The sequence below is a fragment of the Urocitellus parryii genome, chromosome 2 (genome assembly GCF_045843805.1).
Source record: "Urocitellus parryii isolate mUroPar1 chromosome 2, mUroPar1.hap1, whole genome shotgun sequence".
Lineage (NCBI taxonomy): Eukaryota > Metazoa > Chordata > Mammalia > Rodentia > Sciuridae > Urocitellus > Urocitellus parryii.
In genome coordinates, this window is record NC_135532.1 from 120,357,230 (window position 1) to 120,370,574 (window position 13,345).

General features: G+C 39.4%; 1 protein-coding gene across 1 annotated transcript; it reads right to left on the minus strand.

The window, feature by feature from the left end:
• Positions 1–8,809: 8,809 nt before the first annotated feature.
• Positions 8,810–9,754, minus strand: LOC144253399 (putative vomeronasal receptor-like protein 4). The gene has a single exon (XM_077795503.1). The coding sequence runs from the start codon at positions 9,752–9,754 to the stop codon at positions 8,810–8,812; it is 945 nt and encodes a 314-aa protein (XP_077651629.1).
• Positions 9,755–13,345: the final 3,591 nt, after the last annotated feature.

Sequence of the window (13,345 nt, forward strand, 5' to 3'; positions counted from 1 at the left end):
TAGTAATTTTGGGCATAAGGGTCAGCAGCTTCCTCGGGAATGGCTGAGAGGTGGGTAATTTGTACTCAGGTGGGGTCTGTGAGAATAGATTGATAAGAGGCATTAACAGAAACAAGATTTAAATTGCTCAAATAGATTCAAGATGGATGGCCTGGTTGGGGTGGTCAGAATAACTTTGAAGAGACCCTTCCATTTTTCTTATAAGGAGGCTACATGTTGGGAAGAAGAGAGGTAAATGAAGTTTCCTACAAAAATAGGAGGGGCCCCCTGAATACTTCAGGTGGGGGAGGGGAGGGTTGGCCTATTCACAGAGGACCATCATGAGGTGAGCTAGGAGCGGGGTTAGGACATCAGGAGAAATGTTGGTGATTGAGGTTGTATAGTGGGTGGAAAGGGAGGTTACCCATAGAGAATTTCACATGAGCTAATCATGAGGGGCTTCTTGGAGGAGAGTTTGAATTCAGAGAAGGGCCAAAGGGAGAAGTTCAATCTGAACTAAGTGAGTTTTGATAGATAGTTTCATAAGGTAGACTTTGTTTCTACTTGTTCTTTTAACATTTCCTCAGCACTGTTGGTGGTAGGGAATATGGAAGTTTCATTTTATATATAAATTTTTAGCCAATTCTTGGGTAATAGAATAGGTGAATTTGGGGCCATTATCAAACTGGGAAGGTGGCATGTAAATCACAACATGGAATTATATCTGGGCAAAGTTGTGTTGCCATTGTAGAAGCCCTTTTATTGGCAATTGAAAAGGCCTCCACCCATCCAGTAAATGTGTCTACCAAGAATAGGAGCTATTTGATTTTTCTTACAGGGCACATGTGGGTGAATCAAGTCACCAGTTCATGGCAGGAAGAGCTCCCTTCACTTGGTTGTAAGGAGTGGGGATGGTCTCATATTGAAGTTAGGATTAACCTTGAGGCAGGTGGTGCAGGTTTGAGAAACTTGTTGGCGATACTGTAACTTTAAAAAGGACAGGTTTATTTAATTCTTTAGAAATAGGTGGAGGGAGGGAAAGTCATGGTGGAATAAGCTGTGTAGGTAGGACAATAGAGAACTCTAGTTTCATCAGAGGGAAGTCAGAGTTTTTGTGGGAATTGAGTATAAAATTGAAGTAGGAATTTGGGATGATTGAGAGTGGTGGCCAGAGACAGCCACTTGTCTAGCCAGTCTGTCAGCTTCATTATTTTCTAAGAAAATGTACTGCTTAGTGGATTGATGTTCTCTACAGTGAAGGATAGCCACCTTGCAGGGTAAGAGAGCAGCTTCAAGCAATTTTTTTTATGTAGGTGGCATTGAGAATGAGTGTTCCTCCCTGAAAGAGAATACCTTGCTCTCTCTAGATTAAGATGTTGGAAAGAATAATGTTATAAGTGTATTTGGAATCAATAAATATGTTGATTGATTTGCCTCTGGCTAGTGATAAGGCTCAAGTGAGGGGGCCTAGTTCAGCCTGTTGGGAAGTTGTGTCTGAGGGGAGAGGGGAGTCCTCAATTATTTGAGTTAGTATGAACAGAGAATCTGCTGTATATTTCCCATGAATCATTGTGTAACATGCAAGGTACAGGGACTCTTTGGGAAGGCTCTATTTATGAGCCAGTCTGGGGAGACAGGAAGCAGTTGATCAGTTATATATTAAAATGAATTTACTAAAAAATTGAGGGTGTCAGTACAAGAGTGAGAAGTGTTTTTTTCTGAGAGAAGAGTGGTGGGGTTTAATGAAGGGTCTTTCTGGAAGGTAGCCAGGGGATCCAGGTGTTGTGCATGCAGTAATTGGTCTCTGGCTGGGGGAAGAAGATCTGGAATGGAGTATGTGGTGAGAAGAGTAATGGGTTGATATAAAGTATCAATGGGGCCTCATGGATGAGGAGAGCTGCTGTCCCTAAATTCTTGAGGCATTGGGGCCAGCCTTGATAGACTAAGTCTAATTGTTTGGATAGAAATGCAATGGGGTGGGAGGAATTCCCTGATTGGTAAAGAACTCCTAGTGCTGTTCTTGTTCTGAGTTGAGTGACAGGAAGAAAGGCTTATTAGGGTTTGGTGAATAAAGAATTTAGGACTAGAGAAGTAACTCTGAAGAGTTGAAATAGAAGAAAAAGAACAGGATCTGAAAGAAACCCTTTTGAGGCTTCATAAAGTGGTTTGGATATGAGGGAGAATTTTGGCATCCAGATGCAAAAAATAATTGAAAAGCCCTAAGAGGGAAAGCATATCACTTTTAGTGGAAGATAGGCAATGGTTTTTAAAGCCTAGAGTCTTTCTGGGGCATGGTATGGGTGGTGGGAGTTAACAGTATGCCTAAATATTGCTCCTGAAGGGAGCACAGCTGGGTCTTAAATTGAGAGACCCTGTACTCCCAAGAGGCCAGGCAGTTAAAATGGATGGTAGTTTGATGTTTGGAGTATTCTAGTGAAGAGCAGGAGGTTATCTACATACTGTATAAGGTGGATGGGGGATAAATGTAAGGTGGCTGCATCCCATTGGAGTGTCTGGCCAAAGTAGTGGGGGCCATCTTGGAAGTCCTTGGGAAAATGGTACAGATGAGCTGCTGAGATGAATTAGTGTCTGGGTCAGTCCAGGCAAAAAGAGGGTGTGAGGCAGGGTGGGGAGAAATAGTGAAAAGGCATCCTTTATATCTAATGCTGAGAAATGGGTGGTAGAGAATGGGATATGAGAAAAAGAGTGTAGGGATTATGTACCACAGGATATCTGGGGACAACTGCCTCATTGATTATTCTGAGGTTCTATAGTAGCCAGCATGACCCATTGGGTTTCTTCACTTTGAAGATGGGCAAGTTGTGTGGGGATTGGGTTGGTAAAATATGGGCCTGTAAAAATGGGAGATGATGGGCTATAAATTCTTGAGAATTAAGAAAGTTTGAGAATATTGGGGAAGGGTGATATAGTGAGTTGGGTCTTTTAGTTGGCTATGAACAGGGTAATGGTGTTTAGCAATGTTATATTGAGAGATATCTCAGGCTATGGGGTAAATTCCAGAGAGCAAAGAATGATCAGGAGGCTTAAAGTGTGCAGAGACTAGATCTGTGATGGAATGTCTTAAAAAGAAGGTAATGGACCTTAAGGGGGGGGGTGATAATGGAGGCTTTTAATTTGTGGAGGAGATCCAGACCCAGTAGGGGAATGGGGCAACTTGGCACAACTATAAAAGAAAAGGATAGTGAGAGGGACCCAAGCATGCAAAAAAAGGAGAGGTGTCTTTAGTGGATATATAGGAGTTCCCATGACTCCCCTAATAGAGGTATTTGCCTTGAAAGTGAGTCCATGCCATTGAGTCTGAAGCAAAAGACTCACCCCAGTATTAACCACAAATGAGACTGTGTGGCTGTTCACCATCTGTGTGACCCAGGGCTACTGGGATGTGCCATCTGAGGTGGTAGCAGCAGTGGAGCTCAGGCTCCCTCATTCCAGCAACTCAGTCAATGGGACTTGAGAAGCAGGTGACTACACTGAGGGGAGGGTTTTATACCCTGGGGACAGTCCACCTTCCAGTGTCCCCATTGCTCACAGTTGTGAAAGGAATTGGTTGGGACCTCAGGTTAGGGTAGGCTTTTGCCCAATGTCCCACCTGCACACATTGGGAGCAGGGCCCAAGAGGTGTATTAGAGGATCTTGTGGAGCCACTGGCTGTAGGGACACAGATAAGGATGGCTGATGTCAGGAGCTTATATTTAGCTTTAAGATGCTTTTCTTTCTCCCTTTTGGCCTTATCTTCCCTATTATTAAAGACTTTAAAAGCAGCATCTAGAAGCTATTGCTGAGGAGCCTCTGGGCCCTTCTCTGTTTAAGCTTTTTACAGATATCAGGTGCAGACCTGCTGATCAGTTGAACATGGAGAAAGAGGGTACCAGCAGGAGTATCAAGGTCTAGCTTCGTGTACCTGGTAATAGCCTCAGAAAGTTGAGCCAAAACGAGGGTGGGGATTTCATCACATCCCTGGTGATTTCTCTGATGTTGTCATAATTAAACTGGGTATGAGAGTTTTTGTCATGCCTTAAGAAGTAATTATGTGTTGGAGTCTAGTGAGCCTGGCACCTTGAGGTTGATATGCCCAATCAGGTTCAACTGCAGGGATGACAGCATCTTCTACAGGATGGGCAAGGAAGCTTTGGGCACGGAGGAGGTTGGCATGCTCATCAGGGGTCAGGGTGGAAGCTAGGATATAGTAACCATCTGCCCAAGTAAGAAGATGAGCCTGTGTCAGATGTGTGAACTTCTTCCTATACTTAGAAGGTTTTCAGAAAATGGTCCTACTTGTCCTCTATCTGGAACATATCTGTCATAGAAAAGGAGACATGAACTTGGACTGTCCCTTCAGCCTCTCTCACCTCTGTGAGAAGGAACATGTGTTGCGCTGGAAGAGTTTTTGACTGTGCACAAGGACAGGTTGGCCAGGGGGAGAGCGACCATGAGTTTGGGGCATGAGGAGGGGGATCTGATAGTTGAGAAGTGGAACCCTGGGATATGTAAGGAGGGGTTCATCTGTTATTTCTGGAGCAGTGAATGAGAAAGAGAGCTTTGAGTCTGTGAGGATTTGTTGTAAAGCAGAACAGGGCTGACATAATGAGGGCTTTAAGCTGAGATAAGCTATCTCAGACCACTTGACATTTTGTTGGAGGTAATTTTCTAAGTCTTAGAGAATTTCTTTATCAAAGGTCCCATATTAGGGTTGTTTGTGCACAATATTTAATTTTTACTGTAGCCAAATTTTATATCCAGGTCAAGTTGGGAGTAAAGGAACTTAAGTTGATGAGACAACCCATTGGGAGTCCTGGGGAATTATCTGGATTAACTCCCATGTTGGAGGTTTGACTGGAGTGATGATTCCAGATCAGAGCATCCCCCAAAATCTTATCTCACTGGACTGGACTATTCCAATGGAGAGTGGGAGAACATCTTCTCCTCATTCTTAATGGTGGTGGATTCTTGGGGTCCATGTTGGCCAGAAGATGAAGGTCTTGGGCAGGGTATATCACTGTGGAAGACCAGAAGGGGCCTTACATCTCTGGAGAATTTGAAGGCCTGTGTTGGATGCAGGAACAAAATGGCAAAAAAGTGGTCTCTGATCCAAAGGTGTGCAGAATGCAAGGGGGATGCCTGCAGTGCCAAGAAAACAACAAATACAGATCTTTGCACCATCCACATCTCAATAAGGTCACAAAAATGTAGCCCAGGAGTGGGGCAAATTTTGGGTTATGTACTGACAGCTGTTGAACCAAACTGGACTTAGAGTGCATAAAGTGCCTCCTTCTACAGGGTGAGAGGTCATGAGGGGAACAGTCAGTATGAGGATTCAGCCATAGCTTCAGGAGTTGTGGCTGGGGGCTCCCCTGACATCAAAGATCCATGGGGGTGCTGGATGATTAAGAGTCAGTTCCCAGATCTCATCAGCTGTTTAATGTGACTGTTAGGGGAGAGTTTCTTAGGACAGTAAATGGCAATTATCACCTTACTCCTGGTTCCTTGTAAGAGAATAAAAATATAAGCACAAATAACTGAGGTGGGAGCAGACCTCAATGGATTCAGTGATGATATTTATTAAGCCGCAGAAGCAATCAGTCAGGCATCAGAGGGGCTCAGTTTTAAGGTAGAAGAAAATGACCACTAGCCCTATCTAAAGATGTGGAATAAAGATGGGAGGGGATGGGAGGGGGCAGGGGGTTACCAAGGATGGTGGAATGTGATGAAGAGCATTATCCAAAGTACATGTATGAAGACATGAATTGGTGTGAACATACATTATATGCAACCAGAGATATTACATATATACAGCATGATTTTTCATAAGAATTGTAATGGATTCCACTGTCATGTATTTAAAAAATAAAATCAATTAAATATTAAAACAACAAAGAAAATGGCCACCAGTTACAGAAGGCCACCAGTTTTAATGAGGGTAGCTTAATGATTGGAGACTGAAGCAGAACATGTCAGTTTGGGCAGGCCAGAAGAAACTTGTAAAATATACAAAACTCATTGTTACTGGAAGGGATAAAAGCTCAGATCTCAGTACTCATTGCTTATCTTTCTGCTCCAGGATCCATTGTTATCCAGAGCTTTACCATTTGCTTTTCTCCTTTTAGGACTCATCAACAGTGGGAAAGTCCAGGTCCCAGGTCTCAGTAATGCCTCCTCTCTTCAGGACCCACTGTTACTGGGAAGTGTTAATGTTTGTCTTCTTCCCCCTCCCTCCTACTGGGCCAAACAGCCCTCCTTTCTTTCTGGGGGCTGCCTTGGGCAATATTATTTTTTCATGTCCTTCAACACATACTTAGGCAAGTGTTGTGCTTCTGTGCTCTATTTTCAACCCTTTTAAAATGTTTTGTTTGAGATGGGATCTTGCTAAATTGCCCAGGCTGGCCTTGAAGTTATGATCCTCCTGTCTCAGTCTCCTAAATATCTTGGGTTACAGATGTGTACCACCATGCCTGGCTGATATAATGTTTTTTAAGAAAGTGTATAACACAGACATTTTGAGACAAGAAAAGAGTCAGTGTACCTCCAACAAATTCCCAAGACAATAGGGAAATAGGAATGAAATACATAAAAAATTCTGGAATAGCTGGGAGCTATGCACATGCCTGTAATACCAGTGTACCAGTGACTCAGGAGGCTGAGGCAGGAGGATTGCAAGTTTCAAGCCAGCCTCAGTAACTTAGTGAGGGCCTCAGCAACTCAATGACACCCTGTTCATAAATAAAACACAAGAAAGTGCTGGGGATGTGGCTCTTGGTTAAATGCCTCTGGGTTCAATTCTTGGTACCAAAACAACAAAAACAACAACCAGGATTAGTGGCTGACAGTAGATTTCAGTCTCTGGAAGCCAGCCATGTTTTGAGTTGGTGATCCAGAGGACATGTGGGTATTCAGTGCCTAGAGCTGGTATCTCCTGTAGTTTAACAGACTTCCTATGCTTTGAGGAATATTTTTCCAGGTTTTTTTTTTGTTGTTGTTGTTAAAATATCCTAGTAGTGACCTCTTTAAATATGCTGTGTAGTGAAGAGGATGTAGTTCAGAAGTAGAGTGATTGCCTAGCACATGTGAGGCAATGGGTTCCATTCCCTGAACTGAAAAATAAATAAGTAAATGAATATAATTTGGTAGGTAGGTAAATTACTGACATTTACAATATTGTAGTTCACTCACTACCTCTATCTTGTTCCATATTCTTAAATTACCACAAATGCAAACCATGTCTCCATTAAGCAATCACTCTCACACACTGCCTTTTCTGGCTTCATCTTTTTTTTATTTGTTGGGTTTCTGTATTCTGGATATTTCATATATATAAAACCACAAAATATGTAATTTTCTGTCTTATTGGCTTACTTAGTATTTTATGTTTATTCATGTTGTACTTTATACCAGCATTTCATTTTATGACTCAGTAATATTCTACCATATATGTATGTGTTCTAACCCACACATATCACATTTTATTTATCCATTCTGTTGGTGGACATATTTTTGCTAGTTTTTTTTTTTAATTTTTAAATTGATTTTTTAAAAACAAATGACCATGGTATGCAATACAATTTTTTTATTTTAAAAAAATGACAGCAGAAGGCATTACAATTCTTATTACACATATACAGCACAATTTTTCATATCTCTGGTTGTATATAAAGTATGTTGACATATTTTTGCTAATTTGAGTGGTGCTCCTGAGAACATTCACATACAGGTGTTTGAGTTTTTGTTTTCAGTTTATTTGGTAAATACCTAGGAATGGAATTGGTACGTCATGTAATGATATTTTGTATTTGCCATTTTAATGAAACCCCAAAACTACTTTCTATGACAACTGTACTATTTTTCATTCCTATCAAAAATGGATAGTGAGGGCTGGGATTGAGACCTGGAGACGGAGCTCTTGCCTAGCAGGTGTGAAGCACTTGGTTAGATTCTCAGCACTGCATAAGAATAAATGAATAAAATAAAGATTAATTAACAATTGAATATATTAAAAAATGTATATGATTCCAATTTCTCCATATCCTTACTAATACTTACTAATTTTGTTTTTACTTTTTTACTGTAGCCACCTTACAAAGTGAGAAGTGATATCTCATTATGGTTTAAGATTTTGTTTTTGGTACTTGAAATGAACCCAGGATTACTCTACCACTAAGCATCATTCCCAGCCCATTTAATTTTTGTTTTGTTTTGTTTTGTTTTGAGGCAGCATCATTCTAAGTAGCCCAGTCTAAACATGAACTTAGGATTCTTCTGCCTTAGCTCCTGAGTAGTTGGGATTACTTGTGTGCACCACTGCACTGTGTGTCTAATTTTATTTTTCATTTGATATTGGGAATTAAGCCCAGGGGAGTTTTTCCAGTCCTTTTTATTTTTTATTGAAAGAGAGGGTCTTTCTACGTTGCTGAGGCTGGCCTCTAACTTATAATCCTCTTGCCTCAGTCTCCCAAGTTTGTGGCCTTACAGGCCTACCTCAAAATAATTCTTAAGAATAAGTGTAACATAAGATATTTTTAAACAAAGAAAGAAAGAATGTACTTCTAATAGACCATCACATATTAAATTTTTAAGAAATATAGCGCAGGAAGAAAAAAATATTTCCATAATGAAGTTTAGACACAAAAATTAGATGGAATAAATTGTAGAAATTCATAAATATACAGATGCATATTAGGGTAAAATTATTCAGAGTTTTTCCTATCCCAATATATTATTTTGGCATGATAGAAAGTATGGAATTCTACATTAATCAATATTTTTCTCAGAGAAAATTTTACAAATTAGAAAGTTCTAAAAAGAGTGAAAAAATTCTTCAGAAAAGTTTCATCAAAAGGTGGCCTTTCTTCCCGCATGTAAGTTGGGTGATTTTTGTTATTTGAGTGTCAGCACTGATTAGCACCAAAGGACTAACTGTGCCATAGCCATTGGCCACAAGCATCTGGACACATACCAAGATGGCATCACTGGTCCATGTCAAACCTATGGTCAATGAAATGATGGAGTCTGCACAGTACAGGACAGCAAAGCAGCAGATCAGCAGCAGAATTCTTTGAGTGGCCCTTTGTTCTGGGGAGGATTTTGGAGAGAACCTGGAATTGTGAAGATTCTGGGACTGCTTTTTGTGTCTGTACAAGAGGATGACCATGTAACCACTGGAAAAAACCATAAGGCCCACGAAAAAGACATCTCTGCATGCCATTAAGGTGAGAAAGAATTCCCTGTGAATGTACTTCATGGGCAGAAAGGAACAGTGTTCAGTGACGAACAGAAGACCAGGCTGGGTCTTATTGGGTGTGGACACAGTGCAGAGGAGCAGGTTGCTACAGGTGGACATGGTGAAGACCCATAAGAAGAACAATAGCTTCAAAATGGGATTTGTGTTTTTCAGTTTGAAGTTGGCCAACCAAGAGCCAGTGGGGCTGATGGTGATGGCCTGAAGCACGCTCAGGACACAGGTGGTACAGATGGACAGTCCCCTCATGACCTTGTTCAGAAAGACAAGCACTTTGCATTTGAATTCACCTGGAATGTCCTGTGTTTCCCAAATGTCTGTAGACACCAAAAGGCCCATGGTGAGGAGCATGAGAATGTGTGTTAGAGCCAAGTGGACGATGGGGAGGTCGGTGATCCTAGGCTTGTGGCCCATATGGACAGCAGCAGTGTGGAGGCAAATCAGAATTGCATTTGCTGAGATCCCAATGCCAGCCTGGGGATAGAAAGCATTTCTTATGGCTATATAACTGAAACGTTGGTCCATCTTCATGGGGATATTGAAGCAAATGTTTCTGAAAGGAAATGCAGGACTTCATGTGACATATACAGCATTTTCTTTGGCAGGCTTCCAATCATCAATTTGCACTTTTCTTTCTCTAGAGTCATCATTTACCCAAACAATTCTATGTAAACAGGACTAGCTCTGATGCCTCATTTAACTTCAAGTAAGTTCTGGGGCATGCATGGCTCTGGGTGGAGTGCTTGCCTAGCGTGCATGATGCCCTGGGTTCTGCCCACCACACTGCAGTCAATACATATATCAGCATCACTTATTCCTTCATGGAATGAATTTTTAAATCTCCCATCTCCTCATGGGGTATCTATATCATATCTTTATCTGTAAGCCTTTAATACTTACTGTGCTTTTATTCATGTCAATAATTATATTATTTAATGGGTAGCATTTGTTTACTTTCCTGTTTTTCCTGCATATGTCTTAAGGGTGAAGATGCCTACTTGTTTACCTTTGTATCTGGAAGATCCAAAACAGTGCTGCCTAGATGGACATTGTTCACCAAAGACTGTTTATGTAAATCCTGGAGAAATGGAAGTAAGACTCTTCCAGGAAAAATGTCTGAAGAGTCCCATTCTCATGGTTTGTTTATGAAAGTGCAGAACACTGAGGGATTTAGTAGTGTGCATCTCAGACCCAGCAGCCTGTGTTTATCCAAGTTTCACCACTTACTAGCTGAGTGAGCATTGTCAATCAGTTAACATCATGAATAAAAGTGGATAAAGACAATATTTTTCTCAAAGCTATTGGAATAAGCAAGTAAAAAATGTGAAAATCATTTAGAAAATACTTGACATGTATGAAGCACTATAATAGTGTTAATTATTGGTTCCTTATTTATCACCACTCAACTTTGGCTTAGGAGCATTCACATAGGACATTAAAGATTTCAAAGAGAGGTTAAAAACCTACCATAACATTGGCTTCCTATGGCAAACTTTGATCCTTGGTTACTGGAGAAATTCTAGGTTTTAAAAAATTTTCCATTTTCCCCAGGAAATACCTTCAAATATTTCTGCATTCATAATCCATTGTGTGGAGACACATGGGAGAGCCTCTTAATTATCAATCAAGAATTATCATATTTTATGCTTTCATTTTATTTCTCAAACCTATATATTAGAAGAGAAAATATACCTCCTATCACAATGAGTTGGAGCATTTTTTTCCAGAAAATGTCTTACAAGGAATTCAGTCATACCCTGAGAGATTTTTCAGGTGCTTCTGAGTTGGAATTGAGATCTTCAAATCTCCTTGGTTCATTTTTCATATGTATGTGGGGTTCTGCCAGAACATGGGTAAAAATAAAGTAAAATGACAAGACCATAGCTTAAATCCAGGAATTTACTCAATTTCTTTAAAATAAGCAATTTCTGAAGAGTTTTTTTTATCTGTATGATACAGTGAAAGTAGTAATAGCCCCCCAAGTCTCCAAAAGGTTACTAAGAATGATAAAATAATGATTTTATTAATCTATCAAAATGTTCCAAATTTTATTAAAATACCTTTCTAATGAAAGGCAGAGTTATTGGGAGTCCAGATTTTTTATACAATGCTCCTAATGTCAAGGCAATAAGCTTACAGGAAATATAGAGAAATGCAAGGGACTCGATCAAGGGAATCCACCTAGGCCCAGTGTGGAATGTACAAATACCATGTGCTGCATGAAGCTCCTGAGATACATTTGATTAAAAACCTGGATCCAGTGAAAGGTGGAGCCAACATTCTTTTTTGCTTTTGTAATATCTCCTACCCCAACAGTATTTCAGACATAGGAGATGGTAAAACAAGAAGAGTTCTGTCATAAATAGAAGGTCAAAATTAGCTGGAAACCCAAATGTTAAACCTAGATATGTTTTATGGAAAAGAACAAAGTTTTGGAGACTTCAATTCAACAGATTACCCCTTCTCTTATTTCTCATCAGGTGAGTATAGGTTACACACATACTCTTAATAAATGTAATGGAGCATTCAATTTCAAGGGAAATCAGTATTTCAAACTAGAATCTAGACATTGGCCTCAGGACTTGTTAAATTCAACCTATCACACTGCAACTGGCACACCCATCACCAAGCAAGAAAAATAATGGTCACAATGAATAAATTTAAAAACACTGAAGTCCTCTATGTGAATTGATGTTTGAATGATGCCAGTATATTTCTTACCTAAGATGTCTTCAGTAGCATATTCACTGAGGCCCTGAGAGACACTTTTGAGACACTGGAGCACTCAGAATTAGTCACCCTAACCTTTCAGTCTTCATTAGGGACTCTATCCATGCTTCCTAGTCAGTCTTTTGTCATCCTGCTATCAACAACTGAATTTATATATTTTGGAACCAGAATGAAAAATATCTCTTGGATGATGACCCAGTTACCATTTTCTTCTCTTTCTAAATCACTAAATCCCTGAGGAGATGGTTAACTTCCCTACACAAAGTGTGAAGTTGTGTTCAGTCAGTGATGCAATGAATTTAAGCTCAGAATTTTTTTGAAAGTGTTTTCAATTCTGAACATCACCATTTGAGATTTGGGAGGTAGAAGTGGCAAAAAATCTTTACAAGATAAAATATTTTCAATAAAAGATAAAATATTTTTTCTCTAGATTTTTATAAATTTAATTTACAGATGATTCAATAAATCTACAACAAAGGGATGACTAGATATGGAACATTCTGGTGTTAAATTGTGTCATTTTTTACTGACTATGCACTAATAAAGAATAGGTCTAGTACTAATGGACCACCAGGGAGAATATGGACATTTCAGATATATATCAGGTACCAAGGAACAATAAGGCATAAGGCAATAGAAACTTTCTCCAGTTAAATGGGGCTATGGTTATGTATACCAACATCACTATGCCATCCCATGAAAACAATGTTTTATTTCATTACAAATTTAAGTTTATTCTATTTTTTCCTGTTGCATCCCTAGGATTATTTTTTTTTATAAAAAAAAGCTTAATACATGCCTAAATTTAAAAGAAAAGCTATGTTGTAGTAAAGAGGAAGATGAAAAAATTAGATATAGTAAAGCCAGCAACATTTTGAAAGAAAGCAATATCAATTTTTTTCATGTAAATACATGGTAAGCATTTTTTGAAGTGACTACTAAAAATAACATTTTGTTAGCTAGATTTTTAATTGGTTTATCTTTAATCCTATGAATTACCAAAGCAGCACTTGAAGCATTTTATTTTCTTGAAGTTACTGTAAAGCAACCTTTTATGTTATTGTTCCTTTTGAGTATTTATGCTACAAAAATCACTCATAAGTTAGAAATGCTTGTAATATAAAGTATAATATGAAATAAAAGTAATACTATTAAATTTTAAGTAATAATACTACAAAGTTTAAACAAGCCCTGTAGCACATTAGAAATAAATACCTGTGGCCTGGTTATGATGTAGTAAAAGCAGACTTTACAATGTCTTCCTCCAGCATCTACCCAGAACCTCCTCTGTATCTTCTTTCACCCAGATTTTGAGCTGAGGCCTCCAAGATGAGGTGATATGGGTCAGAAAGCTTTAGCTCATCTCTCAGTAGACTGCTAATCTTG

What these genes read in the sequence shown, in the direction of transcription:
- LOC144253399 (XM_077795503.1), bottom strand. Translation starts at nt 9,754, where the DNA reads ATGGACCAACGTTTCAGTTATATAGCCATAAGAAATGCTTTCTATCCC.